Here is a 27,346-nt window from a genome sequence, read left to right as displayed (position 1 = left end):
TGGCTGAGACCCATATTCTCTGTCAAAATAGGCTGTAATTATTTCGGAAAATGTTTTAAGGATAAATTACTAATATAATCTTTGCTCATAAGCAGTGGAAATCTTTTGTATCCAGCTCGTCTTGTTATTCTTTTGTCAGACTAATCGGGTGAGTCACTCTACTGATGATTCACCTTCTGTTCGGATTCTGTTTTGCTAAAGGGAGCACTGAAACAGACCATTGGCAAGTCCATCACTCCCTTTCCTGAAGTGGTTAAGTTGTAAAATAAGACTGCAAGAAAATAGCTGGAATTCAGATGTGTATGTTCTTATGGAAATAGCATGTGCCAACCTCAACGCAAAGGCTTTTGGAGATGAAAGCAAGAGTTTAAAAATAATAAGCATGCTGACTCGGACTGATGAAATAAGTATCTTTAGCAGAATTTAAAATCTTCCTGTAAAGCGTTAGGATTCTGATCATTAGTCACAAGACTTGAAGGGACTGTAGTGCCCGGGAGGACCCTGCCCACGCCTTCTTTATTTCGGTGTCGTCAAGGCCACCACTGAGCTGGCCTCCGGGGACACTAATAAATAAGCAGTGGATAAATGTCTGGGCAGGGATCCTGAACAAACAGTAATGCCACGTGTGTTCCTACTAGCTTGCTCTCAACACCACTGAGGGAGGGAGCCTGCGGGGTGCCCCTTCATCTCGGTCATATCTCCATCATTTGGTGCTCAAGCTTAGCAGTTCAAACCACTATTGTGATAAAATGCTGAGCCCTTGAGCCCTTTCCATTTGGTGCGATCTGTCCACCAAGGGCCTCCCAGGAGACAGGCTGTGCACCAGGCACTGGGGCGACTGGGAAGGGTTTGCAATCTGGTGTAAGGCAGCCCAGACATCCCTACCATAAGACCCAGTTATACCAAAAAGGGAGTGTTCCATGCTGAAAGTGTGTGTCACAGACACAGTAATATCTAAAGAAGCAAGGGAGAGAGGGAGGAAAGATGGTGGTGGATGGGAATGAATGGAAGGGAGGAAAGAAGGAAAGGGGGGAGGGAGGGAGGAAGGGAGGGAGGGAGGAAAGATGGTGGATGGGTGAATGAATGGAAGAAAGGAAAGAAGGGAGGGAGGGAAGATGGTCATGGATGGGTGAATGAATGGAAGAAGGAAAGAAGGGAGGGAGGGAGGGAGGAAGAGGAAGGAAGGAGGAACGATGGTGGATGGATGAATGAATGGAAGAAAGCAAGGAAGGGAGGGAGGGAAGATGGTGTTGGATCAGTAAATTAATGGAGGGGAGGAAGGGAGGGAGAGAGAAGAGGGAAGTAAGAAGGGAGGGAGGGAGGACAAGGAAGGTAGAAGGGAGGGAGGGAGAGAGGGAGGAAAGGGAGGGGAGTACCCATAACAGCACAAAATACCAGGCTGCAAAGACTCTCAGATAAAATGAGCAGGGAAAACCAGAATTGTTGCAGATATTTCACTGGCTGATACTGTACTCCAAAAAGGGGATCTGATGAAGGTAGGGCATGACCAAGACAGCCAGCAGAAGGGAAGACTCGGGACTAATGAAGTCTTACTGTTAAGAGAGGTCACTGCATTTGTATGCAGAAGTGGTGCCAATTCTTTCCTGCCCAGAGCCCACCTGGAGGGCCATCTTGGCAACCTTTGTCATTTAGTGATTCCTTCTTAGTGGAACCGCCCTTTCTGTTGTTGTTGTTAGGTGTCCTCGAGTCAGTTCTGACTCAGCGACCCTATGCACAACAGAACACTGCTCGGTCCTGCACCATCCTTACAATCGTTGTTATGCTTGAGCTTATTGTTGCAGCCACTCTGTCAATCCACCTTGTTAAGGGTCTTCCTCTTTTCCGCTGACCCTGTACTCTGCCAAGCATGATGTCCTTCTCCAGGGACTGTCCCTCCTGACAACATGTCCAAAGTATGTAAGACGCAGTCTCGCCATCCTTGCCTCTAAGGAGCGTTCTGGCCGCACTTCCTCCAAGACAGATTTGTTCGTTCTTTTGGCAGTCCATGGTATATTCAATATTCTTCGCCAACACCACACTTCAAAGGTGTCAACTCTTCTTCGGTCTTCTTTATTCATTGTCCAGGTTTCACATGCATATGATGTGACTGAAAATACCATGGCTTGGGTCACGCGCACCTTAGTCTTCAGGGTGACATCTTTGCTCTTCAACACTTTGAAGAGGTCCTTTGCAGCAGATTTGCCCAATGCAGTGCGTCTTTTGATTTCTTGACTGCTGCTTCCATGGCTGTTGATTGTGGATCCAAGTAAAATGAAATCCTTGACAACTTCAATCTTTTCTCCGTTTATCATGATGTTGCTCATTGGTCCAGTTGTGAGGATTTTTCTTTCTTTATGTTGAGGTGTAACCCATACTGAAGGCTGTGGTCTTTGATCTTTATTAGTAAGTTCTTCAAGTCCTCCTCACTTTCAGCAAGCAAGGTTGTGTCATCTGCATAATGCAGTTTGTTAATGAGTCTTCCTCCAATCCCCGTTCTTCACATAGTCCAGCTTCTCGTATTATTTGTTCAGCATACAGATTAAATAGGTATGGTGAAAGAATACAACCCTGATGCACACCTTTCCTGACTTTAAACCAATCAGTATCCCTTGTTCTGTCCAAACAACTGCCTCTTGATCTATGTAAAGGTCCCTCATGAGCACAATCAAGTGTTCTGGAATTCCCATTCTTTGCAACATTGTTATGATCCACACAGTCGAATGCCTTTGCATAATCAATAAAACACAGGTGAACATCCTTCTGGTATTCTCTGCTTTCAGCCAGGATCCATCTGACATCAGCAATGATATCGCTGGTTCCACGTCCTCTTCTGAAACCGTCCTGAATTTCTGGCAGTTCCCTGTCGATATACTGCTGCAGCCATCTTTGAACGATCTTCAGCAGAATTTTGCTTGCGTGTGATATTAATGATATTGTTCTATAACTTCCACATTTGGTTGGATCACCTTTCTTGGGAATAGGCATAAATATGGATCTCTTCCAGTCAGTTGGCCAGGAAGCTGTCTTCCATATTTCTTGGCATAGATGAGTGAGCACCTCCAGCACTGCGTCTGTTTGTTGAAACATCTCAATTGATATTCCATCAATTCCTGGAGCCTTGTTTTTCGCCAATGCCTTCAGAGCAGCCTGGGCTTCTTCCTTCAGTACCATTGGTTCCTGATCATATGCTACCTCTTGAAATGGTTGAACATCAACTAATTCTTTTTGGTATAATGACTCTGTGTATTCCTTCCATCTTCTTTTGATGCTTCCTGCATCATTTAATATTTTCCCATAGAATCCTTCACTATTGCAACTCAAGGCTTGAATTTTCTCTTCAGTTCACCTTGAGAAACGCCGAGCGTGTTCGTCCCTTTCAGTTTTCCATCTCCAGCTCTTCGCACATGTCATTATAATACTTTACTTTGTCTACTCAAGAGGCCCTTTGAAATCTTTTGTTCAGTTCTTTTACTTCATCAATTCCTCCCTTTGCTTTAGCTGCTCAACGTTCGAGAGCAAGTTTCAGAGTCCCCTCTGACATCCATCTTGGTCTTTTCTTTCTTTCCTGTCTTTTCAGTGACCTCTTGCTTTCTTCATGGGTGATGTCCTTGATGTCATTCCACAACTCGTCTGGTCTTTGGTCACTAGTGTTCAATGCATCAAATCTATTCTTGAGATGGTCTCTAAATTCAGGTGGGATATACTAAAGGTCATATTTTGGCTCTCGTGGACTTGCTATGATTTTCTTCAGTTTCACCTTGAACTTGCATATGAGCAATTGATGTTCTGTTCTACATTGTATGCAGAAGTGGTGCCAATTCTTTCCTGCCCAGAGCCCACTTGGAGGGCCATCTTGGCAACCTCTGTCATTCAGTGATTCCCTCCTAGTGGAACCGTCCATTCTAGGCTGCATCAATCACCACGACTTACACGTGTCTAGTTCTTGCACACAGAAACTGACGTGGAGGAATTAAACTTTTGCTTAAAATTTAGCGCCTACTGTAGTATTCACAGTGAGTGATGGGGAGGCAAGGAGGACAACGAACAGGAATCATTGTGTAATACCTTATTCAACGTTATTCTTGTATAAGGATTTTTTTTTTTTAAATAAAGCAAATTCTAAGCCAGAAAAAAGAAACCCTGGTGGTGCAAATGGTTAGGCACTCAGCTGGCTAACCAAAAGGTTGGCAGTTCCAGTGGCTCTGTGGAAGAAGACCTGGTGATCTGTTTCTATAAAGATTACAGCCAAGAAAACCCCATGGGGCAGTTCTCTGCCACTTGAGGTCACCATGAGTTGAAATTGACTGACCAGCACCTAACAACAAGAAGTCAGAAAAAAAGGAATGATTTGGACAGACTTCTGAATTCTTGAAATTTTACAGTGCCTGGAATGCAAACTTTTTCTATTCTATTTGAATTCCAAAGATATAGTATTTCTGCTTTGCCACCAATGTGTAAGGATTTAGGTTTTGGCAGCACCTTAATTATTCCATGGGTCTCTGAAGTTCAACTGAAAACTGATTACTCATTGTGACATTTTATTTTTAAAGTAGTTAAAATTTATTCAGCAGTTGATAAACCTCTTCCTGTGACCCCCACCTTGGGTTCTGCCCAAAGGTAAAGAAAGGCTAGAAGGACTGTGCTGGGGTTCCAAACAATGGGAGGGACTTCCGTTGTCAATTTCATGAGAAAATAAATGCAATTCATTTTTAGGTGAATATCGAAATTTTCCTAGCTGCTAAATACAGCATTCAGTTTTTACCACCATGCTCTGAGTTGGCGCCTGTGAAATCCCGTGGGGAACACAGTAACTGGTGAATACAATGGTTGCTAGGGCCACTCAGCTTGCCCTTGTCTACCATGAGTCAGTCAGCTTGAAAGAACTCTTGGCCAGGGGAGATGACGTCCCTGGGTACCTTGAAGAGGATGGGGTTTAGACTGGCCGCTGGCGCTGCAAAACACGTGCACAAGAAGCGAATGGTTTTCTGATGTGTGTACTGAGAGTGCAGGAGTGGAGACACATTGGCTCTTCCATTTAATGCCAGAATAAGGGGAAGCAGCGTATATAGCAAGGTGGCAGTGGTGGTCAGATCCATCAGAGTCAAATCGTGCCATTTGCAAAACATGTGTACATTCAGCACAGCTAGTCAGCAACAAAAGCCCTCCTCGAGCCCACTGCAGTATCGACATATTTTCACAGGAGGGGATTCCCATAAAGTTTAAGTAAGAGAAGCTTCCTTGTTTGGGATCCGTCCACTCCAAACTCTGATAAGCCCCAAACTTCCAGCTGTTTGTTGCTTAATTACCTAGAACTCTCCAAGGAAAACGGGAGCATCGATGGTTCAGTGGTAGAGTTCTCACCTTCCCTGCGGGAGACCTGGGCTCAATTCCCAGCCAGCGTACCTCATGTGTAGCCACCACCCGTCTGTCGGTGAAGGCCTGTGAGGTGCTGTGATGCTGAACAGGTTTCGGCAGAGCTTCCAGACTCAGACAGACTAGGACGAAAGGCCTGGCGGTCTACTTGCAAAAATCAGCTAATAAAAACCCTACAGATCAGAGCGGTCCTATCGCATTGTGCATGGGATTGCTGAGTCAGGGACTGACTCCACAGGAGCAAACAATGACAACTTTATAGCATCAACTTTATAGCCTGTGGGTGGTGCAAACATGGAATGTGCTCAGCTACTAATTGAAAGGTTGGAGGTTAGAGCCCATCCAGAGGCCCCTTGGAAGAAAGGCCTGGTGGTCTGCTTCTGAGAAATCAGCCATTGAAAATCCTGTGGAGCACACTTCAACTCTGACGCACGTGGGGGCTGCCACCAGTCTGATTTGGCTCAACATCAACCGGTTACCTTATATAAAAATTAAAAAACCCAAACCCATTGCCATCAAGTCAATTCCCGCTCATAGCCAGCCTATATGGGACATAGCAGAACTGCCCCAGGGTTTCCAAGGATGTGATGTTTACAGAAGCAGACTGCCATATCTTCCTCCCGTGGAGCAGCTGGTGGGTTCGAAACACTGACCTTTTGGTTACCTTATACTGTACTAGAAACCAGAGTTCAAGGCTGATGGCTTAGGAGAGGTTGACTCCTTTGCACGCTTAGGGCCATCACTGGGACCTCAGGCGAGCTATTTGCCCTCTCTGGGCAGAAGATTGCCCATCTTCAAATGAGAAGGCAGGTGAGGTGAGGGCAAACTGCACATGATCTCATGACCCGGCTTCCCACCAGTGTCACCTGAGAAACTCATTGCAACCAAGCCTGGATGAAGGGCAGGCATGGGTCTTTGGCTTCTAACTGTAGTCACAAGGCCCTTGCGGCCCTGAGGGAGTAGCAGCATGCTCTTTACTGAGGCTGGGGTGGCAGAGTGCTGGCGGCTACGTTTACATTATTGATCTCTTCTGACAGCACTGGGTTTTTTGGGTTTGTATGATCTGTGGTGCTTGCTGAGAGGGCGGCATAAAATATGCCTTATACACAACTTGTTAGTCACCTGGTCCCTTTCTTACTTGGGAATTATCATGGATGGAGGTTATAAATAAGGCTTAAGTCTTTCCACTTCAACCTCTCAGTGGTACAATTGATGGGAGGCCAAAAATCCAGTTCCTTATCCCCATGCATCCGCCTGCCTTAGACTCAAGAGCGTAAGTGAGCCTGGGTGCCAGACCAGCTTCTGTACTCCAGAGGGAGGCACAGATGAGACCGACGGCCAAGGATGGAGTTTCGTTATTGTTGTACTTGTTGGGTTCCACCGAGTCATTTCTAGCTCATGGAGACCCTATGTGTGACAGAGCAGAACTGCCCCCATAGGGTTTCCTTGGCTGTAATCTTTACAGGAGCAGATCACCAGGTCTTTTTTCCTGTGGAAGGGCCAGGTGAGTTGGAACCACTGTCCTATTGGTTAGCAGCCAAGCACTTAACCATTGTGCCGCCAGGGCTCCTTGAGAATCGAGCATTAGTTAATCCTAAAAGGAGGAGGACAGTTCTGTTTGGTCGGGGGCGGGGGGATGCGGAATGCATTTGGAAAGGTCACCAACTACAAGGTTGGATACTGCACAGTATAGCGTGTGGCAAGGATATCTGGATACCCGGCTAGTGTTTGCTTAACTGTAATGCTAATTTCCTTGTAACGGCATAGAGGAAAGGGGGATAGATCTTATAGTTCAAGTATGAATATCATTGGACATCCATCCATTTCTGATATTTCACTCCTACAGTGATTCTGCAAACACTGATCATGTAAAATAGTGAAGATACAAAATATGATCAATCATTTTCATGTTCAAAGTGTTAAAAAGCCAGTAATCACAAATTATTGATACACAAACTATTGGAATGGGATCCATGTATGTTATACTATTCACATATATATGTGTGTGTGTTTGTATGAGTGTACATAATTATATAAACACATTAGTTTTGATGAAATAACTTGTAAAATAGGAAACACGGCATCAGCATTCTGCTGAGATTAGAAGTGAGGAGATTTGGGTTCAGTTTTTCAGTTTATTTCAATTCAGTAAGCAAGGAGAGAATCTTCTGAGCCCAGACCTGTGCTAAATGCACTGCAGACAACGGATGAATTAAACATGGTCCATCCTTCAATGAGTTCACAGAACTGAGAAAAACCAGCTATGATCCAATGAGTCGCCCTTCATGAAAAGTATAGGGTGAGCCCTGCTGGAGGAGGGGGGCTCTGATGGAAGGGAGGGACTTAGACAAGACTGAAGGATGGCCAGGCCTCGCTATTCTCAGAGAGCCACAGAAAGGAAAAGGGACATGTGACCTGGGTTTTGAAGGATGAGTAGGAGTTGGTCAAGGGGTTTGCCAGATCTTCGATATCATAAGGTGACCCTGGGTTGGGGGAGAGAGAATGGAAAGGGTAAGAAGGAGAATGAGCTGTTTCAATGGCCAAAGAGAAAACTGTTGGATTCTGGACGAAGGCTGAGAGAGCAGCCGATAGGAAGGAAATGGGCACTATTGGTATAGCACAAGGGCTGAGCGTCACATCAGGGTCCCCAGCTTGGCCAGGTGGATGGATGGTGGTGCCGGCTATGTCTGGGAGAACAGAGGAACAGCCTGGGGGAAAGATTTGGTTTTGGTTACATTGGGTGTCTCGTGTCCCCTGATATTCACATGGGAAGATGTGATTTTTGTTATTTTGGGTGACATGTGGAGATATGTTCAAGAGAATGTCGACTATTTTTGGTCCTGGTTCTCCCAACGCCTGAAGGCGAGGCCAGGCTCACACACAAAAACCAAGGACCAGAAAGGAAAAGGGTCTCCTCTAAATTCACTCCATTGCCAGTGACAGAGTCAGGTCAGGAATTTAGACCCTAACTTTCCGCTTCCTCTGTATAATGCTGGTGTTGTCAGAGGCACTAAAACGTAAAGCCGGCCAGACCCTGCACACAGGGTTGAGCTTGGGGACCCTGCTTATCCATCCCTAGCCCCAGCATAAGCGCCATCACATGCCCTGCTGAGCCGGGTCTCCCGATTTGCACGTGCCTCCTGCTGGGGGGCTGCTCCTCGGACCCTCCTGTGGGTGGGGGCACATCTTGGCTATCATTTCACAGCCAGGGAGGCCCAGGCCCTCAAAGGTGAGGTTTGTCCACACCAGCAGAGCAGCGGGCCATTGACAGCAGGGTTTGTGCTGGGGACTCTGGGATCTCTTTCTAGGAGAATTAAAACCAGGGGCCTGAGCTCTGGGTGTGCCGAGCCATGCTGACTGTGGAAGGCTGTAGAGTGGAGGGTTTCCAGTCTCTTTCCTTCCACTCCAGAAAGCAGACAAGTGCCCAGGAGCCCAGCTCACCTGCTTTTAACTCCTAACTGCTACACACAGGGGGCTGGAAAGACGGATTTTTAATGCGTTCCTCCTAAATTAACTTGTATCGCCGGCGACAGCTGGCTGGAGAAACTGTAGCAGGGCCTGATACTTGCAGGCACATTAGACAACGATAGTATAAACTGAAGAAGCAAGAACGGTGTTCCGCTACCAAGTCACAGGAGGTGGCAGGGCCAAGTGTTACTACAGAGCCTCGCTCCCACAGTCTCCGGGAGGAAAATCCAGCTGGGGCACCGGCGATGGCAGCCTGGGGACCAGGAGCATTTCTGTTTCTTTGTAAATGTCGAGGATAATAATGTTGTAAAAAATCCCCATGTTTAAACTTTCATTTTCAACAGGAGAAGACTAACTCAAGAAATTAAATGGACCCCCGGCTGTTCTAACCATTCACAGCAAAAAATCACATATCGTGTGGCAAACAACTTGTAATGGCACAGGTGACAAAGCCACTCAGGGTCACTGGGATTCCTTAGCACGGTGTTTTGTTGGATTGTGCGGTTGTCGGGGGCGGAGGGGGTGCATGCAAGGGTAAGGGCAATGTGAAGGTCACGACGATAGTGCCCAGGGTTTTACATGCATGCTTAGAAACCCCTCTGCAGCCTGGGACTTTGCTGTCCCACCTGCCCAGTCTGAAGGTTAAAGGAGAAAACACCTAGCACAGGTAATGGGCCTCTGTCCAGCCCATGCAGACTCACCCCTTGAAACCCCAGACTCAGCGCTTTTTCCAGGTTGCTTATCCTCCTGAGGAATAAGCACTTCAGGCTGAGTGTGCCAGGTCCAGATGCCCTTGATGACACATCACAAATACCTGAGCCCAAGGCTGGAGAGTGGCAGCCCACCAAGAGGCACCTACCTAGGTGTGCTGCTGGTCCCTTGAGGCTGCAGGGGAACTGTGAGAACCTCAGTCTCGTCCTCAAAGACCAGGAGATCTAACGTTCAGATGTGGAAGACAAATGCCCCCATCATTCTGTAGGACAGACAGACATCTCGTCTAGGGGTGAGCCTCTGGGCTGTAACTGCTCACAGTGGGAGATGGGGGACATGCTGCCCTTGAAGGCACATGGAGCAAAATCAGGAAGGAAACCAGGGCTCTCCTCCACCCACAGGAAAGGTGAACACAGAGCCAAAATACTCCAGCTTCCCTGTCCAAACAATAGGAGCCACTGGCCACTCGTAAGTGCCCCCTGCTAGCCCTCCGGTCCTACTGAGGCTCACTGCAGACTTCCACAAAGCAGAGGGTCGGGAGTGGGGCATGGTGGAGGGGCGCAGGAGCTAGGCTCAATCTAGGGAAGGTCCTGGTGCACGTTTGCTGAGCGGCCCCCAGGATGTTGCCTCCGTGAGAGGCCCTATTTCTCCATAGCAAGAGGGCACTCCTTGTAGGAGAAAAAACGGGAGGCAACAACAATGTGATTGGAAAAACCAGCAGTCAGGGCACCAGAACTAAAGCCGAGGTAGAATCTGTCCTCAAAGGCTCTGTTATCACCCACCAACTCAGTAAATAATGCTTAGGTACCGCCATGAGTCAGGATTCCCTGGGCAGGGCCAACAGCTAAGCGATCGGCTAGTAACAAAAGGGTTGGAGGTTTGAGTCCACCTCGGAAAAAGACTTGAGATCTACTTCTGAAAAATGAGCAGCTGAAAAGCCTATGGCGCAGAGCTCTACTTGGGGTGCACGTGCGGTCGCCATAATTCGGAGTTGACTCCACGGCCATGGTTTACTGGTGCCCATGATTCGGCCCGTGCTTTAGATGGTGGGAACAGAAGGATGAACAGGACAGTGTTCTTCCCTGCTCGTGGCCCTTACAGTCTAGAAGACAGAGACCAAAAAAATAGGAAACAAAAAAGTAATTATCTGTGATTACTGCAGAGAAGGAAATAACAGAGGACCAGTGACGGCAGATCTTTCAGATGGCTAGAGAACAAGGAGGTAATGCCTACCCAGGGGACAGCAGGACAAGAAGTGAGCAGCCATGCCCAGCACTGGGGAAAGGAATGGCCACGAAGACGCTAGCAACAGAAGGAGCTGTGGGCTCAGGGCAGCAATCACCCTCACCACACTGTCTGCCGGGCAGTGTGCCGGATGCCGGTCCCCATCGGTGTCGCTTTGAAATCAGTAAACCCCAAAGTATGAGCTGCCTCCACTCCACCAGGCAGCCAGCCTCCCAGGCCCTGTCCGGATGACTCTCGTCTGGACCAGGGAGGGAGATGTGTACCCAGAAAGTACACCAGCCCCCAGGGGACCAGTGGCTTGGCCAAGTCCTCTCCTCCAACCAAGACAGCAGGTGTTGCTTTCTGGCTACTCAGACTAAGTGGCCTTTGCTGTCAGCCAGACTATTAACCTTCTGATACTGCCCTCTCAGGCCAGCTGTCCGCTTCAGACTCAAACCCACAGCTGAACGTGTTCCCTCTGTGAAAAGAAGGTTCCCCCAGCTGAAAGCAGCATGCAGAGCAACATAAGTGCACCCCCCTCCACAGTTTACTCAGCTGGTCCCCAGGCATCACTCCATATCCAGGGGAGGGGGACCAGTACGGAACTTGGATGGGGAGGGTTGAGCAGCACCCCAGGTAGCCCAGCCGGCCGGGTAGGCATCCATCCCCCAGCGGCAGCCCTGACACACACGCTGTCTCCCCACTGAGGCACCTGCTCTGGGGTGCAGCTTCCCAGGGCAGCACAATGGCGGAAGCCAGAGAGGATTCAACTTGACAGATAAAGTCGAGCCATTTTGTTAACAAGAACTCAGATTAGATTACTCTGTGATTACATGGTTCCGCGGTGTGATAAATTACTTAATAACAGGATTCCCAATGTAGTTGCTTAATGGGAATTCAATAATTATAGGTACCCAGGATTGTACCGCGAACCGAAGAAATGCTAGCACCCTCTCTCAGTTCTAATAACTCAAAACCCATCTGGGACTGCTGCAATGGTTATGGTCTGGAAAGTAAGTTTTCGATATTCACCAAGCACACTGGGAAGCTTGCTCTTTTGTACCTAAAATACCACACTGGATATTACAACAGCTCAGAAACTCATTTGAAAGGGTCTTGTTTTCCTGGTAAAATGTCTAAGTTGGAGTATTCTTAATTGTTGTTGTTAGCTGTCTTCTGGTTGGCTCCAACTCATGGATACCCTGTGTGTGCAGAGTGAAACTGCGCTCAATGGGGCTTCAACAGCCAACAGACAACAAGTGAAGGATCAAGTGATATCTGAATGGTATCTATTGTTTAGAAACCTCTCTCACTGTCTTTACCACAGCTGAGTGAGCTAGCCAAGGCACGCGTGCTTATCTCTCCTTAAGCAAAGGAAACTGAATCTCTAAGCGGGTAGGGGACTTACCCTTCCTGTGACCGTCACACCCTGATGTCAAGTGAAAAAGGCGGAATGGAAACCCTATGTTCTTTCTACCGCGTTTAAGAGACATGAGACTCCCGTTCCATAAATGCTTATGTCCTTAGATGTGCACTTTCCAGAATTTTCCTTAAGAGGGGATGTGATGCTGCTTCCTGTAAACTGCAGCATAAATCATAGGGGCCCTTTGAAATGGGGGAAAAATAACTCTTGTGTTGGTAGCAAGGAGTAACTAGCCATAAACTTTCTTGGCCATTTTTTAAAATTTTTTAGCAATATTACAGTCCTGGACAATAAGAAAAATGGGACAGTGGATTTAAAATATAGAATGGTCCATTAGATAGGTCTTGAACTTGTTTTTAAAACTCTAGATAATACTGCTTGACTGTTTTGTCTTTCCAAAATGTCAAAATTGGGCCAGGATTAATGGCTCTCTAAAGCAACAGGATTTCATGTTTAGAAATGGTTTACAGTTGCACTGTCATAAAACGTAAGCAGTGCAGGTATCATCATCATCGCTGATCCTTCACTGAAATCTACTGACGTTTAGTCTGCCATCCAGACCAGACGTGGAAGGAGGCCGAGCAGAATTCTCGGGGGTCTGGCTGACGCACAGCCCCAGGCCCAGATCATCGGGGCACCAGCAGCGTAGGCAGCAAGGGCGTGAAGGCTCATCCATGCTGGAATCATCACAGAGAAAGGACTGTGGGCCCATGGTCCTGCCCAAGTGCCAAGGGGACCTGTTAGGACTCTGTAAGAGTTAGCGGGACCAGCGTTGGTCCTTGTCAAAGCCATTAAGAGAAGGGAGGATTCTAAGCAAGTTAATATCCTTCTTCAGAGAAATTTAAATGAAATGGTGTATTAAAATCACCTTCAATACCATCATTCTGTCACAGAACAGTGGCAAAGAGCTTGGCTGGTAACCAAAAGGTGGGCAGTTCGAATCTACCAGCTGCTCCTTGGAGACCCTATGGGGCAGTTCTACTCTGTCCTACAGGGGGCTGTGAGTCGGAATCGACTCGAAGGTAACAGCTTTTTTTTTTTTTTATCACAAGTATTATCACCACTGACTTACGTTCTTCCACACAGCTACGTGTTTGCACCCTGTGGCTTCAGTGAGGTAATTACCATGTTGTGTCATTTTCACATGACAATAACTGTCTTTGATAACGACTGAATAACATTCAATAGTGTTGACTCAATAAATGCACTATTTCCAAAGTGCTAGATATTTAAGTTCCTACCAGGGTCTTTTTTTACCAGGGTCTCAGGCCGGTAAGATTTTGCAAGGAGAATATAAGCCAAGGTCATTTCATTTCACGATGGTTTCAGGTGAGATAGATTTCTCTGATCTTGTGAAAGTTAAACAGGAAAAGAGCTTCCCATGTACCTACTGGTTTCTACTTTGGCATATGTGCACTACGATGACCCTTGAACACTTATACTTTCGGTTTTCTATTTTACTTCTTTAAGCCATGTGTGAGGTCTATGGACAAACAATAGGGTTACTCACATTTCACTTCTTTTAGCAAGTACCCTATATACTTTGGCGTGACTGTGTGCATTGATAAGACTTCAGAGGTTGAAAGCAAGTGAGGCATTTTTTCAAAAGACAAAGAACTTATTTGAAATATGTGGCAGTGACATAGAGCTAAACCGTATTATGGCTTAATACTAAACCATAAAATCATGTTACAAACCTAATGGGAATGACACTGAACAAACTCAGTGTCAGCTACAATTAGCCTGGTAGGATTTCACCAAAGTTTTGTTGTCACTAAACAGGATCTTTACATATGAAGGATCAAGCACTGAGTTCTTCACTTTCTTTTCTTTGCAGTGTGGAGCTAGATTTTAAGCAGCAAGAAGACAAACTCCAACCAGTTCTGAGGAAACTCCATCCTATTGAGGAAACTCAGGTCGCACCTTCGCCTTATTCTCAGGAGACTTACTCCTCCACTCCCAAGCAAAAATCCAAAACTGAATCTAAAAAGCATGGAAGATGGAAACTCTGGTTCCTTTGAAACTCCGAGTGTTTGGAGTCTAAAGGCCGTCTTTAAAACCCACCGAAGTGAAGTAAATCCTTTTCCGAGATGAATAGGGTTGAGTGAACTGTGGTGCTGCCTTGGCCAGCACCATGTTCTTACCCTGCGTACCAAAAAGGTCTTTGTAACCAACAGATAATTCACAGAAGCAAGGTAGCACACCCATACCTTGCCAGCTGTTCTTTGCAGTTCGCTGGTTTAGGATGTAAAACCGGAAATGAAACTTACGTAATCAAAGACGACGAGTAAAAACTCTATTCCCCTCTCCCCAGACCTGCAAGTATCATATTATCAACCTGCAGAAGGACAGGCTGTCACTCTACACACAGCTGAAACTCACAGTTATTTTCAAGCCTTTATTTTATTTTTTAAATGAGAAGAAAAAGCAAGCCTTATGTTTGCAACGGACTTCATTTTTACGTTTAGTTTTGCAAATAAGCAGGGGGTGAGTGCGGTTTTCAGCACATCAAATTCTGGAGAAAGCACAATTTTTCATGTGGTCGGAGACCATGAATAATCTCTCAAATGTGACAATATGTATATTTGCCTTCATGTGCTGTAGCGCTAAGCCAAGTGACCACATCTCCATGTCACCATGACACCTCAAATTCAGCATCCTCTTCATTTCCAGACCTACGACATGTTTACTGTTCATTTTCCAAACGGCCAGCAGCCAAGAGTCCCCTACCATCAGGACATGCCTTTAATCACTGCAAGTGGACAGGGTCAGAGCTATGGAACGCTAAGCTTTCTTAGATCTCATTTTTAATCTTCTGGCACCCAAAGGCCAAATGATAAATTCTGTCAAGAATTGGAAAACACACATAGAGATACACAACAGATAACCCCGTTACCAATAAATTGCGAGCGCTCTGTGCCACCGCAGGAAGCGTTTCTGTGGCTCAATCTTTGGAGACATGGTACACCACTGTAAGTTCAGCCAGACGTTTTTATATAATTCGTCACGGTGTGTAACAACTCTTGAAGACCCAGGCCTCTCAACGAGTAACAATGTGTTTAGTTTAGCTGCTACAAAAGAACATACTCAATGTCACCTACCAATAACCTACTCATAAGTTGTACTAAACGACATTCGTAGGGGAAAGCTGTGAATCAAATGTTTTTAGGTATTTTTTAAATAAACAGTGACACTTAGAATTCTCTCTTGATTACACATTGCACTGTAAATCTTAGTTCCTTTATTTTTTCACTCATTCCTTTGCACCTTTGCAAGTCTCTTTTTATAGAAATCCAAAGTCCCTGGTCTACTGATGACTCTGTCTATCAAGTTTTTGCTTTTCATAATAGTAAGTATGACTCTTATGTTGCCTTTTTTTGTACAACTTCAATTTTGAATAGTTTGTGAACATACAAGGACACCTAGTCTTCAAGTTTCTGTCCAGCAGTTTTGTGTCTAATCCAGTGCTGACGTGTACAACTCATTGATTAGATGCCAAAAAAATTAGTGGCTCCCCTAGGTGAATGGGCCTCAATGTGCATTTTTCAGATTTGAGCTAGTTCTTGCCGTACGTGTTCTTCCTGACTCAACAGCTAGTCCATTTTCGTTCTAAGTGTTTGAATTCTACCAGGACCTAGGGGTCAGCAATCAGAATTGAACTTGGAAAAAACAGAAGAGCAAATCATTGTAAGCATTCTTCAGGGGTTATTCAAACTATACTGTAGATGTACGCTTTCATAAGAAAACATCCTTGGTGGTTGCGCCATACGAGGGCGCCAATCCTCGAGTATCAGTCGACAGGACTGAGAAGTATCTTTCGTGCAAGAGTTAAGGATGAGGAAGTTGATTCCATAGGTGAAGGAAGTGCAACTGTTACAATGTAGACAAAACATTTAAAACTGTGTTTCAGGCATTTTCTACTGTTTTTAACTAAGTTAAAAAAATGTTTGCAACGATTTATCCCTCCTTATGTTTTCAGAATCCCAGTGATCTCGGTGAATTGAAAGAAGGGTGTTAGCAGCTTTCTAATTAGGATTGTACACCTTTCTACGCACGGGGACACCATACCAATAGTAAAACAAAATTATGCTCCTCTTTCAAAGTAATCAAAACCAAAATAATAATAATAATAATTTTTAAAGTCAAAAAGGTAACACTGAAAATACACGACTTTCTCTTTAAAAAGAATCTTACACCTAAAAGGAAAAAAAATTTTTTTTTCAAAAGCACTCTGTATCTTAACTGCATTGTGTCACTAGCAGGTGATTCTTCTCTTAGAAAGAGTTAAGTAAAAAATGTGGATCCCAAACCAAGGTAAAACGTGCAGTGTTCCTTCATGTGTAGATGTACACCTGGCATTACATATAGAGATTAAATTATTATACTTGTCACTAAGTTCTTTATTAATTTTTAAATAAAAAAAAAAAAATCAAAGGTAGCGTTTTGTGTCCCTTATTGCATGACCTCGATAATTCAGAGAAATAAAAGGATGTAAGAAAACAATAATAAAAGAAGACGATTTGGGCAGAAAGGAACACCACAGGGTCTTCGGGGCTGAGACCACTGCAGAAGGCTGCCCAGCTGGTATGGCTGGAACCCGGTGTGTGCTCGGCTTGCCAGGCCATGCACCCCAGGGTAGGGGTGGGGGACCACAGCCACCAGGAGGTCGGGGAGCTTGTGTAAGAAGCACAAGTCACCTGCAGGTGCACAGCAGGGCCTGCCTAACAGCAACCTCATTTTTCAAGATGTCAGAGGAGACACCTGCCTCATTGCTGCTTCCAGGGCAGATTCTCCAATGGTCCAATAGAGGCAGCTTCTCTCCAGATCATCATCAAACTGGTCCCCAGCCCCAGGGACTGGCCACCTCCTTCCTTTCTTTTACCCTTGCCTGGGTGGAAGACAGGTTCCTGAGTGGACGACAGGTCCCTGTGTGTGGTGCAAATGGTTTGCGTTCAGCTAACCTAAAGCTTGTTGTTTCAAACCCACCTAGCAGTACCATGGAAGAAAGGCCTGGAGATCTGCTTCCATAAAGATTACAGCCAAGAAAACCCTATGTGGCAGTTCTACTCTGTAACACATAGGGTCACAATGAGTTGGAATCGACTGCAGTGGGTTTGGTTTTGGTTTTGGGTGGAAAACAGACCCCCTGGCACTTGTCTCTCCTGCTGAAACCAGCCCGATACTGACCCCCATTATGGGCTGAATTGTGTCTCCCAAAAAGATAACCTCAAGTCCTCATCACCAGTACTTGTTACATGACCTTGTTTGGAAAGAGTCACTGCAGATGTAATTAGTTCACCGAAGATGAGGTCACGAGGATGGGCCCTAAAGTCTTTACGATGCCGTCCTTTAAGAACAGAAGAGGGACAGGCAGGGGAGAAGGCCAAGTGATGACAGAGGCAGAGCTGGAGTGATGCAGCCACAAGCCAAAAAACGGCTGGAGCCACCAGAAGCTGGAAGAGGCAAGCAAGGATCCTCCCCAGAGCCTTCAGAAAGAGCATGGCCCTACCGACACCCTGAATTCAGATTTCTAGCCTCCCAAACTAGAGACAACAAACTTCTGCTGTTCTAAGCCCCACGGTTGCAGTGCTTTCTTACATCACCCCTCAGAAACCAACGCACCCCCTTCCCCATGGGCAGGCTGGCCTGTGTAAAGAAGGTCACCACCCCTTTCTGGTCACCCCAACAGTCAGGTCCACTTGCAAGGGGGGAGCTCTGTGGCTCAGATGGGGGCTCCTGCTCCTCTCCACGTTCCTCCAGGGAAAGAAGGGATGGAGCCCAGGGTTTGTGCTCACTGGGGAGGAAGAAACAGGGCACCACCCAGAAGAGTCAGAAGAATATTCAAGTCACATTCGGTAACCACTGGGGAGCCACCTACGGGGTGCTGCCCAAGGTCCTCATTCTCTGGTAAACAGCTAGCGACAACAAGCGTCACTCTGCTGCCCAACATTGGCCATGTGGACCACGGTCTCTGAGGCAGAAGTCCCGGGGCCTCAGCACCTGCCCTCTCGATCGCGGACCCTTCTCCTGCACCCTGGGAAGGGAAAAAAGGGAGGTGGGCAAGGTGTGGGAAAACCCTGCTGTGTTAGAAAGGGCTTAGGAGGTTGGTAGAAGTTCCCTGCATTCTACCAGGTTGTCTGTCGCCATGGCGACCTGAGGTGTGGCTAGACTATATAAGCCACAAATAGTGTCAGAGTCCAGGAGCAGGCACCAGGTGCCTGAATTCAGTTTCCCAAAGCAGAAGCGATTAGGATTCCCCTGCAGCACGGCTATCCTTGGCAGATCATCTCAGGGAGCCATAATTCAAATGCAGAGCCCCTGATTAAAATGAGAGGACACGCCACAAACTAGAGGAGTTCTGCTTTTTTCTTTTCATAGAAGAGAACAAGAACAAAAAAACAACAAATGGGCTGTGAACACAGGTGTCCCACGCTGTTTGCAGTGCACAGCACGTTTACCAAGGCCACTGGTGGATCGGCTCTTGGGGAGCATCTTTATCAGCAAGTGAAGCTGCAGGTGACTGCTAAGTGAGGCGTTTCACTGGCCTGTGTCACCAGAGGGTCACAGCAGCTGCCTCCCACACTGATGCATCTTCTGTCAACAAAAACCCTGTGACTGGCATGCTGGGTCTGGGCTACATATATGCCTAATTTATTTACCAGGAGTTATATGATGCAAAGATGAGAAATAGTATTCCATTTGGTGAATCAGTGTTTAACGAATCACACTATGGAGTCCCCAGGTGGTGCAAACTGTTAAGCTTGGCTCCTAACCAAAAGGTTGGAGGTTCAAGTCCACCCAGAGGTGCTTTGGAAGAAAGGCCTGGCAGTCTACTTCCAAAATATCAGGCACTGAAGCACAAGTTCTACATTGATGGAGCACAGTTCTACTCTCACATACCTGGGGTCGTCATGAGTTGGAGCTGGCTCGATAGCAGCTGTTTTGTTGTGTTTTCCTGATCATGCCACAATGCATACCATACATTTTGGTGGATGACCAGGTCATGTGTGAGTGGCACACTACCTGCTCAGTGACTCAATCCTTTATCTAAGACACCTTTGCAGGTAAGTGGGAGCATACAAGAATCACAGAGAATTTTCTAACCAGGCACTTCTAACCAGGCACTTATGTGTTTTGTTTTTTCTTCCTTGGGCAGTAAACCCTCAGCTGGGACCAACCTTAAAAAAAATATCAGGCTACAGGGATATACGGAAGGCAGGGAAAACTGTGGGGTCAAGCTGAGAAGGAAATGACAAAGCCATCGCTGCTCACACCTGCACACGTGTGAGGCAGATCTTCTAAAAGCATGTGTTTGTAAGTAGATCTTATTACAAAACAACACAATTAAAGATCCTCTGACACTGTCCATTTGAAACATGCATAACCTATTATTTTCTATTGCAAATGAAGATTTGAAAATAGCATCTGTTTAGAACACTCCTACTTACACTCCATCAGAATAAACATCTCAAAAGGAGCAGTCTGGTAAGGAGACATAATATCTTTGGAAAAGATCTGGTTATGGCTTGGTAAAAAGGCCCTGTTCACCGGGATACCACTTCTATTATACTGTTTGCCAAATGAAGAAGCCTGTCAGGTTCTTGTAAATCACCCTGGCTCCAAGAATCTCCAGTTTTCAACCACAGCACCTTCCCGCCAACGACGCTGTTGGCCCTGGGACACAAGCCTCCATCAGAAACCTACCCCACAGCCAGTGTTCAGAGAGGAAACACGAAAACTCCCTCAGAACCAGTGAGCGGAGGGGCTTCAGTGACCACAAGAATAAGCGGGGAAGCCCTGCCCTGTGCCTGCTTCTGTGAATCTTCCTAGGGTGCCTTGTCTCAGAGGAGGCTCAGACTTCCATTTTAGCAAATTAGTAATTTCTAGTCTTCTGGTGTGTATCCAGGCCATGGGGGAAAATCTTTAAAAGTCCTTCCCACTCGATTACGTTTTTAAAGGCCCCATTAGCAGAGTGTAAATCCAATCATTTAAAAGCAGCAGCAGCAGCAGCAAGTAGCATAGGAGAAGGAAGGACGTGTTACCCATCTGTCCGCTTCCAGCCCAGCACTGACTCACATGTTGCCAGTTCCAGTCCACACACCACAGGCCAGTGGGGCACCTGCCCACAAGACAGGAGCACACAGCCCCACATAACCACCTGTGCACAAACATACATGATGACGAAGAATACCTCCTAACGCTGAGAGTCTGGAAAGACTCTCAAGCAGGAAAAGAAAAACAAAAATCTGAAATCGCTCTTAACACAAGCCTAAGTATCTCACTCAGTTGTTCTACAGCGTCAGGCTACAGGAGAAGAGCAAGATGACCTTTTAATACTGCGGCAAAGTCAGCACAAGGCTCCCGTCGGACACCTGTTTCAGGCATCCACGTGACCTACAATTCTATAATTGCCAAAAAGACTTTTATTTCTTTAAAAAAAAAAAAAAAAGTCTAATACTTAGGATCACGGTGGATTTTTATCCTATGCATGAGATGCACTCAGGGAGCCCATTTTAAATATAATGTTGCGAAGTATAAAGTGAACTAAAATAATATACAACCAACTGCATAATGGAATCTTTATAAAATACCGTAGGTACAAATAAAAGGGAAGCCGATACTTAGCAGTATATCACAATGTATCTAATTACGGGTGATGGTCCCCAGTTCTCCATCCCATACATCAATAGACAAGTGGAAACTGTCTGGCCACATCAGCGGGCCCAATTAATTAATATCTTTTTTTAATGGAGAGAAAATTTTTTTTTTTTTTTTTAATGGAGAGAGGGGTCACAATTCCAGTATTACTATTAACAGTATCATGGAATAAATTAAGTGAAGCCTATTTATGCAAAAGTGTTTTTTTCCAACCACTTTCACTTTTTTCTAAATCCATTTTCAGTGATTACTTAGAACTTTTAAGATGATTCATAGTTATGCCATTTCCACTACATTTATGCAAAAGTGAGTTGGACATAAAGACTGAAATCGCTATGGCATGAAAGACTGCTATAGCATAACCAAATCTGTAAACTGTTTTCTGCTCTTTTTCCTACAATCTAAAAGGTCCACGGATTAAGTTTTTCATCTACCTTGTCAGGGATACTTTTTTCCCCTGATCCTCCTCTCATCTAAATTCTCAGAGCAACAACAGTGACATTAAAAAGTTAATGCATAAATCTACATCCAGTGCGCATCATGAGAGCAAGGTGAAGCACACCAAAAAGGGTGCATTTCAATCTGACTACCTTGCTGGCACCATGAAGGCAACCCACAGTTGGTGGGTGACTGAAAGAGCCTTCTAAACAGCTCCCATTTTAAATGGTGAATACCCTTGCGGATGTCATCTTGATGCTGTCATTGCTCGTTAAATAATTAAAGCTTACTCAGAATATTTATTTTTTTGAGGTTCCTCCCATGATAGCCTAGTTGGTTTTACAAAAGAAATTCAAAGGAATTTTTAAGTCCTTTTAGAGACTGGAGATGTTGGAATTGGTAGGAGGCAGCTTAAGACCTAAATCTCCATCCTGCTTCTAGAAACTTCTCTTCGAGATGAAGGTTAGGGCTCTGGGGAGCAGATACTTTGCTCTCCTTCCTCCATGCCTGCCTGTCTGGGACCCCTGCCTGCTGACTAGAATGAACAAGGCCACAGCTGGGCAAACCCACTGTGGGTCTTCACTGGCATTCCCCCTTCTCAGTACATGCCAGGCAGGACTTCTGCAAAGTCAACCATGTGGGCACACACCAGTCCCCTTAAGCCAGGCACTCCTAATCCCTTCAGGAAATGGGCTTCCAGCTCTTGCTCTGGCCCCTCCACCTCCAGAAGCTTCTAGAAATGGTGCCCATGGAAATGACTGACAATGGGAAGGTGCTCATTTCCCAGATAGCTGCCTCCCTAACTAGAATAAAGGCCGAAAGCAGGTGTAGGTCGAGTCGTCTACTGCCATTGGCATCACGTGTCTCAGAAGAGACAAGAGAAGGACCATGAGCATCACATCTGGGCTCCAAACAAGCATTGCTTCACCAGTTGTGGGTCTTGGACAATTTCTTGCCTCTCTGTGGAGCATTTCCTGACACTGCTTCACCAGCTGTGGGTCTTGGACAATTTCTTGCCTCTCTGTGGAGCACTTCCTGACACTGCTTCACCAGTTGTGGGTCTTGGACAATTTCTTGCCTCTCTGTGGAGCATTTCCCGACTTTGCTACACCAGCTGTGGGTCTTGGACAATTTCTTGCCTCTCTGTGGAGCATTTCGTGACATTGCTTCACCAGCTGTGGGTCTTGGACAATTTCTTGCCTCTCTGTGGAGCATTTCGTGACATTTCTTCACCAGCTGTGGGTCTTGGACAATTTCTTGCCTCTCTGTGGAGCATTTCGTGACATTGCTTCACCAGCTGTGGGTCTTGGACAATTTCTCGCCTCTCTGTGGAGCATTTCCTGACACTGCTTCACCAGCTGTGGGTCTTGGACAATTTCTTGCCTCTCTGTGGAGCATTTCCTGACACTGCTTCACCAGCTGTGGGTCTTGGACAATTTCTTGCCTCTCTGTGGAGCATTTCCTGACACTGCTTCACCAGCTGTGGGTCTTGGACAATTTCTTGCCTCTCTGTGGAGCACTTCCTGACACTGCTTCACCAGTTGTGGGTCTTGGACAATTTCTTGCCTCTCTGTGGAGCATTTCCCGACATTGCTACACCAGCTGTGGGTCTTGGACAATTTCTTGCCTCTCTGTGGAGCATTTCGTGACATTTCTTCACCAGCTGTGGGTCTTGGACAATTTCTTGCCTCTCTGTGGAGCATTTCCTGACATCGCTTCACCAGCTGTGGGTCTTGGACAATTTCTTGCCTCTCTGTGGAGCATTTCGTGACATTGCTTCACCAGCTGTGGGTCTTGGACAATTTCTTGCCTCTCTGTGGAGCATTTCGTGACATTTCTTCACCAGCTGTGGGTCTTGGACAATTTCTTGCCTCTCTGTGGAACATTTCGTGACATTTCTTCACCAGCTGTGGGTCTTGGACAATTTCTTGCCTCTCTGTGGAGCATTTCGTGACATTGCTTCACCAGCTGTGGGTCTTGGACAATTTCTTGCCTCTCTGTGGAGCATTTCCTGACACTGCTTCACCAGCTGTGGGTCTTGGACAATTTCTTGCCTCTCTGTGGAGCATTTCCTGACACTGCTTCACCAGCTGTGGGTCTTGGACAATTTCTTGCCTCTCTGTGGAGCATTTCCCGACATTGCTACACCAGCTGTGGGTCTTGGACAATTTCTTGCCTCTCTGTGGAGCATTTCGTGACATTGCTTCACCAGCTGTGGGTCTTGGACAATTTCTTGCCTCTCTGTGGAGCATTTCCTGACACTGCTTCACCAGCTGTGGGTCTTGGACAATTTCTTGCCTCTCTATGGAGCATTTCCTGACACTGCTTCACCAGCTGTGGGTCTTGGACAATTTCTTGCCTCTCTGTGGAGCATTTCCTGACACTGCTTCACCAGCTGTGGGTCTTGGACAATTTCTTGCCTCTCTGTGGAGCACTTCCTGACACTGCTTCACCAGTTGTGGGTCTTGGACAATTTCTTGCCTCTCTGTGGAGCATTTCCCGACATTGCTACACCAGCTGTGGGTCTTGGACAATTTCTTGCCTCTCTGTGGAGCATTTCGTGACATTTCTTCACCAGCTGTGGGTCTTGGACAATTTCTTGCCTCTCTGTGGAGCATTTCCTGACATCGCTTCACCAGCTGTGGGTCTTGGACAATTTCCTGCCTCTCTGTGGAGCATTTCGTGACATTGCTTCACCAGCTGTGGGTCTTGGACAATTTCTTGCCTCTCTGTGGAGCATTTCGTGACATTTCTTCACCAGCTGTGGGTCTTGGACAATTTCTTGCCTCTCTGTGGAACATTTCGTGACATTTCTTCACCAGCTGTGGGTCTTGGACAATTTCTTGCCTCTCTGTGGAGCATTTCGTGACATTGCTTCACCAGCTGTGGGTCTTGGACAATTTCTTGCCTTTCTGTGGAGCATTTCGTGAAGCACAGATATGCAAAGAAGGGGACAATTAAATGAGACTCCTCCCATTGGTACATGCTGCCCAGCACACAATTAAGTGCTGAATGTAGAGCTGTTGTGGGATTAGCAGGACTATTGTTAGGATGCCTGAGACATAACAGAATTCCCAGAAGGCTTCATCAGCACCCTTCCACCCTCCATCTTCTGAGTGAAATATGAGCACATCTTACAATTGCTCCACATCCCAAGGTGCTCATCCAAAACTCCTGTGGGCCCTCGTCCTCGCCCTCCTTCCCCTAGTTTAACTGCGGGCTGGCTGCCTATGAGGCAGGCAAAGACATCCTGAGATTCAAACCCCACTTTCCCCTAATTACAGATAGGACCTGTCTCATTGGTTTTCCTGCCTCCTCTTCTGCCATCTCCCCCAGGTGCCCACCGTGCAGACCACTTCCAGAACTGTCCATCACTCGCTCCTTAAACCCCCATGAGTCCTACCACTTCACCCCCAACCCCGGTAACCACTGGCCCATCCCAGGAAGGTGTTAGGGCAATACAAAACTTGGTACAACTTCAAGCCACATGCCATTCATTCTCTTTTGCTGCTCTTTTCTGGTTCACCCACAGCATGACCCCCAGGAGCCAGGAATGCCAAACTTCAGGGGTGCGGCTAGAGCTCCCCAAGTCCTGCTCCGTGGGGCTCACAGTCTCCAGCCACCTTGAGCATATAAACGTGTTTCTGGATTATAGAAAAGAAGAGCTGTGATGAATAGGAAGAGGTAGGCGAGTTTATGTTTATAGAATAAATGGAAAAGTCAACTGCAAATAAAGCAAATTTACAAGGAAATACTTTATTTCCTAATTGATATAGGTATGGCCATATCTAAATGAGATCTACTTTAAAAAGGAAACTCTAAATACAGCATGTACTGAAACTGAGACATCAACTGGACTATTTTGCTGGATAGAAACATAGCAAAAGTAGAGTTCGTTCTGCTGCTTCGCTATCTGTCTGTGAGTTAACAAACATAACATCCTTTACTGTGATCCCTGCCACAGAAACCAAAACAAGCCCAGTACTATGTTCATGCATTGTTTTCAGAAGGAGATGTGTTTCAACTTACTTGTCCCACCTCCTAAATATGCAGAAAGAACTAAAGTCACACACCGAGGACGACCAATTTGCCTAGTCTGGCTACCTGTGAACACTCTAAATAGCTTCTTTGTTCATTGATCAAGGAAGTTATTTTTTTGGAAATGTCATCACCTGAGGTTAGTTAAATGGCAACACACACAAGAAATCAAAGAAATTAAATGGGACCTATGTGTGGATCTTTGGCTTAAGAAACCAAACCTAAGAATAACAGGGGGAGGGAGGTAAACTCCAGAAAATACTCCAAGACATAAAATGGGAAACACTGCCACAGTATTGCTAAAATGTTCTTTAGAGAAAGTTAATGGTTACTTTTCTGTACCTAAATACTCTGTGTAAGAGAAAAACCTACAGTATGTTAGAGTCAACCATAAAATAGCTAGGTGGGAGTATCTCAATTACTTTTTAAGGTCTTTCTTCATAAAATTTTATGAATGGCATCTTAAATGTAAATATGTAGAAAGACACTAGCAGAAAGACTTAGGAAAATGGATACATGGCATTTGCTGAACGTAACGAGACAAACAGAAGCAACTTTTCTGTCTCCAAAATGTCAGCTGGCTTACCCTCACAAGCTGACACTTGGTTCTACGATCACCGGAAACTGGTGCACTGTAGATACCTAGACTGTACATAGATGCGTCTCCACTGCTTGTTATATTTTAGTAAAGCAAACAAACAAAAACAAAGCTTATTTTTATAAGAGGCAGTTAGAAAAGGACCAGATGGATTTTAGGGCTTGAGATTAAATGGCATTCATGGGAAAGACAGATTCTCTCCTCCAGGATTAACAATGTGAGTGTAGGTCACCGGGCACTTACGATCAGCTCGGAATCCCGCCCCATGGAAATCACAGTTCGGTTCACTGTCCGGAGAAGTTTCTCCATGATCAGCTGCACGTGCCGCTGCGTAGGCCCCTGAAGGAGGACAAGCCCATGAGAACTGAGCCCAAAGACCACCATTAGAATGCAAGCCCCGGTGCTGTCACTGAATCCATTTACCCTGGAAAGACTAAATCAATTACAACCCTTAACCAGATGAAAAATGGGCCTTGTCAGAGGCAAAAAGGCCTTCGCGGAGAAAACTCAAGGCATTTTATTAATTATAGCCCATTAATGATAATTTGTTCTATAATTATAGCAATTTAATTTCAGCAAACCTTAAAAATACAAGCAGATCTGGTTTTGGAACAACAGAATGTTTATGACCCCTGATTAGCTCACGGATCAGTTTTCTGAAGACAGCTTGGTCTTTGGAAATGGAAGTTTGGCAGATCACAGCCATGTCATGGATAAAACAATCACACAGAATAGAAGGTTTAAATATCATTTTAGAAAGCTATCTAAAATTCACAGGACCATGGAGTTTTCTTTCAGTTAAGATTTACTCTTTTATTTTGTGTGTGATAAGATGGTTGATTTTTCTTTATATATTCTGCATATACGGCCTTCCCTACACGGACAGGGCAGGCATGGTTTCCTCCGTGAAGACTGGCCTCCTTGTTGTTGCTGAGTGTCGTCAAGTCGGTTCCCACTCATAGCAACCCCATGTGACAGAGTAGAACTGCCCCCAGAGAGTTTTCTAGGCTGTAATCTTTATGGAAGCAGATTGCCAGGTCTTTCCCGTGAAAAAGTTTGCCTGGCGGGGGGTGGGGGGGTACCTGGGGAGGAGGGTAGAGGGCCACACTTCTCATCAATCTTGGAAGCACCCCTGACTTATTTTTAAACCTAGGTGAGCGTTTTAACGTTAATAAAAATAAGAATTGAAAGGAAGAATCCAGGTAATTAGCCTCCTTCTTTTTACTGTCAACTTTTAATATTAAAGTCTTTGTCTGAATTTAAGGATTAAAACCTAGGTCTTGAGAGCTGTTTAGCTGAGAAGACATGGGAAACCAACCTTTAAAAAAATATATTCTCAATGCAGAAGAATAAACATCATAATATAATAATCAGGCCTTTTCCATAAATAAAAATAATTTAAGAATGAAACTGTC

At 45.7% G+C, this 27,346-nt stretch overlaps 2 protein-coding genes across 3 annotated transcripts in view; one reads left to right on the top strand and one right to left on the bottom strand.

Moving 5' to 3' along the window:
* INSYN2A (inhibitory synaptic factor 2A) overlaps positions 1 to 14,220 on the top strand; it is a 73,054-nt gene extending 58,834 nt beyond the window's left edge. The window contains exon 4 of the mRNA XM_049855217.1: positions 14,037 to 14,220. Coding sequence (XP_049711174.1) covers positions 14,037 to 14,220 — 184 coding nt within the window. The remainder of the gene's footprint in view (positions 1 to 14,036) is intronic.
* The window catches only part of DOCK1 (dedicator of cytokinesis 1), a 540,104-nt gene that overhangs the window by 316,111 nt on the left and 196,647 nt on the right, over positions 1 to 27,346 (bottom strand). For both annotated transcript variants that reach the window (XM_049855211.1, XM_049855210.1), the window contains exon 27: positions 26,175 to 26,270. In XM_049855211.1, the coding sequence (XP_049711168.1) occupies positions 26,175 to 26,270 (96 nt within the window). The remainder of the gene's footprint in view (positions 1 to 26,174; positions 26,271 to 27,346) is intronic.

Source organism: Elephas maximus, chromosome 16 (assembly GCF_024166365.1).
Source record: "Elephas maximus indicus isolate mEleMax1 chromosome 16, mEleMax1 primary haplotype, whole genome shotgun sequence".
Taxonomy (NCBI): Eukaryota; Metazoa; Chordata; class Mammalia; order Proboscidea; family Elephantidae; genus Elephas; species Elephas maximus.
The sequence above is the reverse complement of the archived record's forward strand: the minus strand, read 5'-3'. Positions and strand labels throughout refer to the sequence as shown.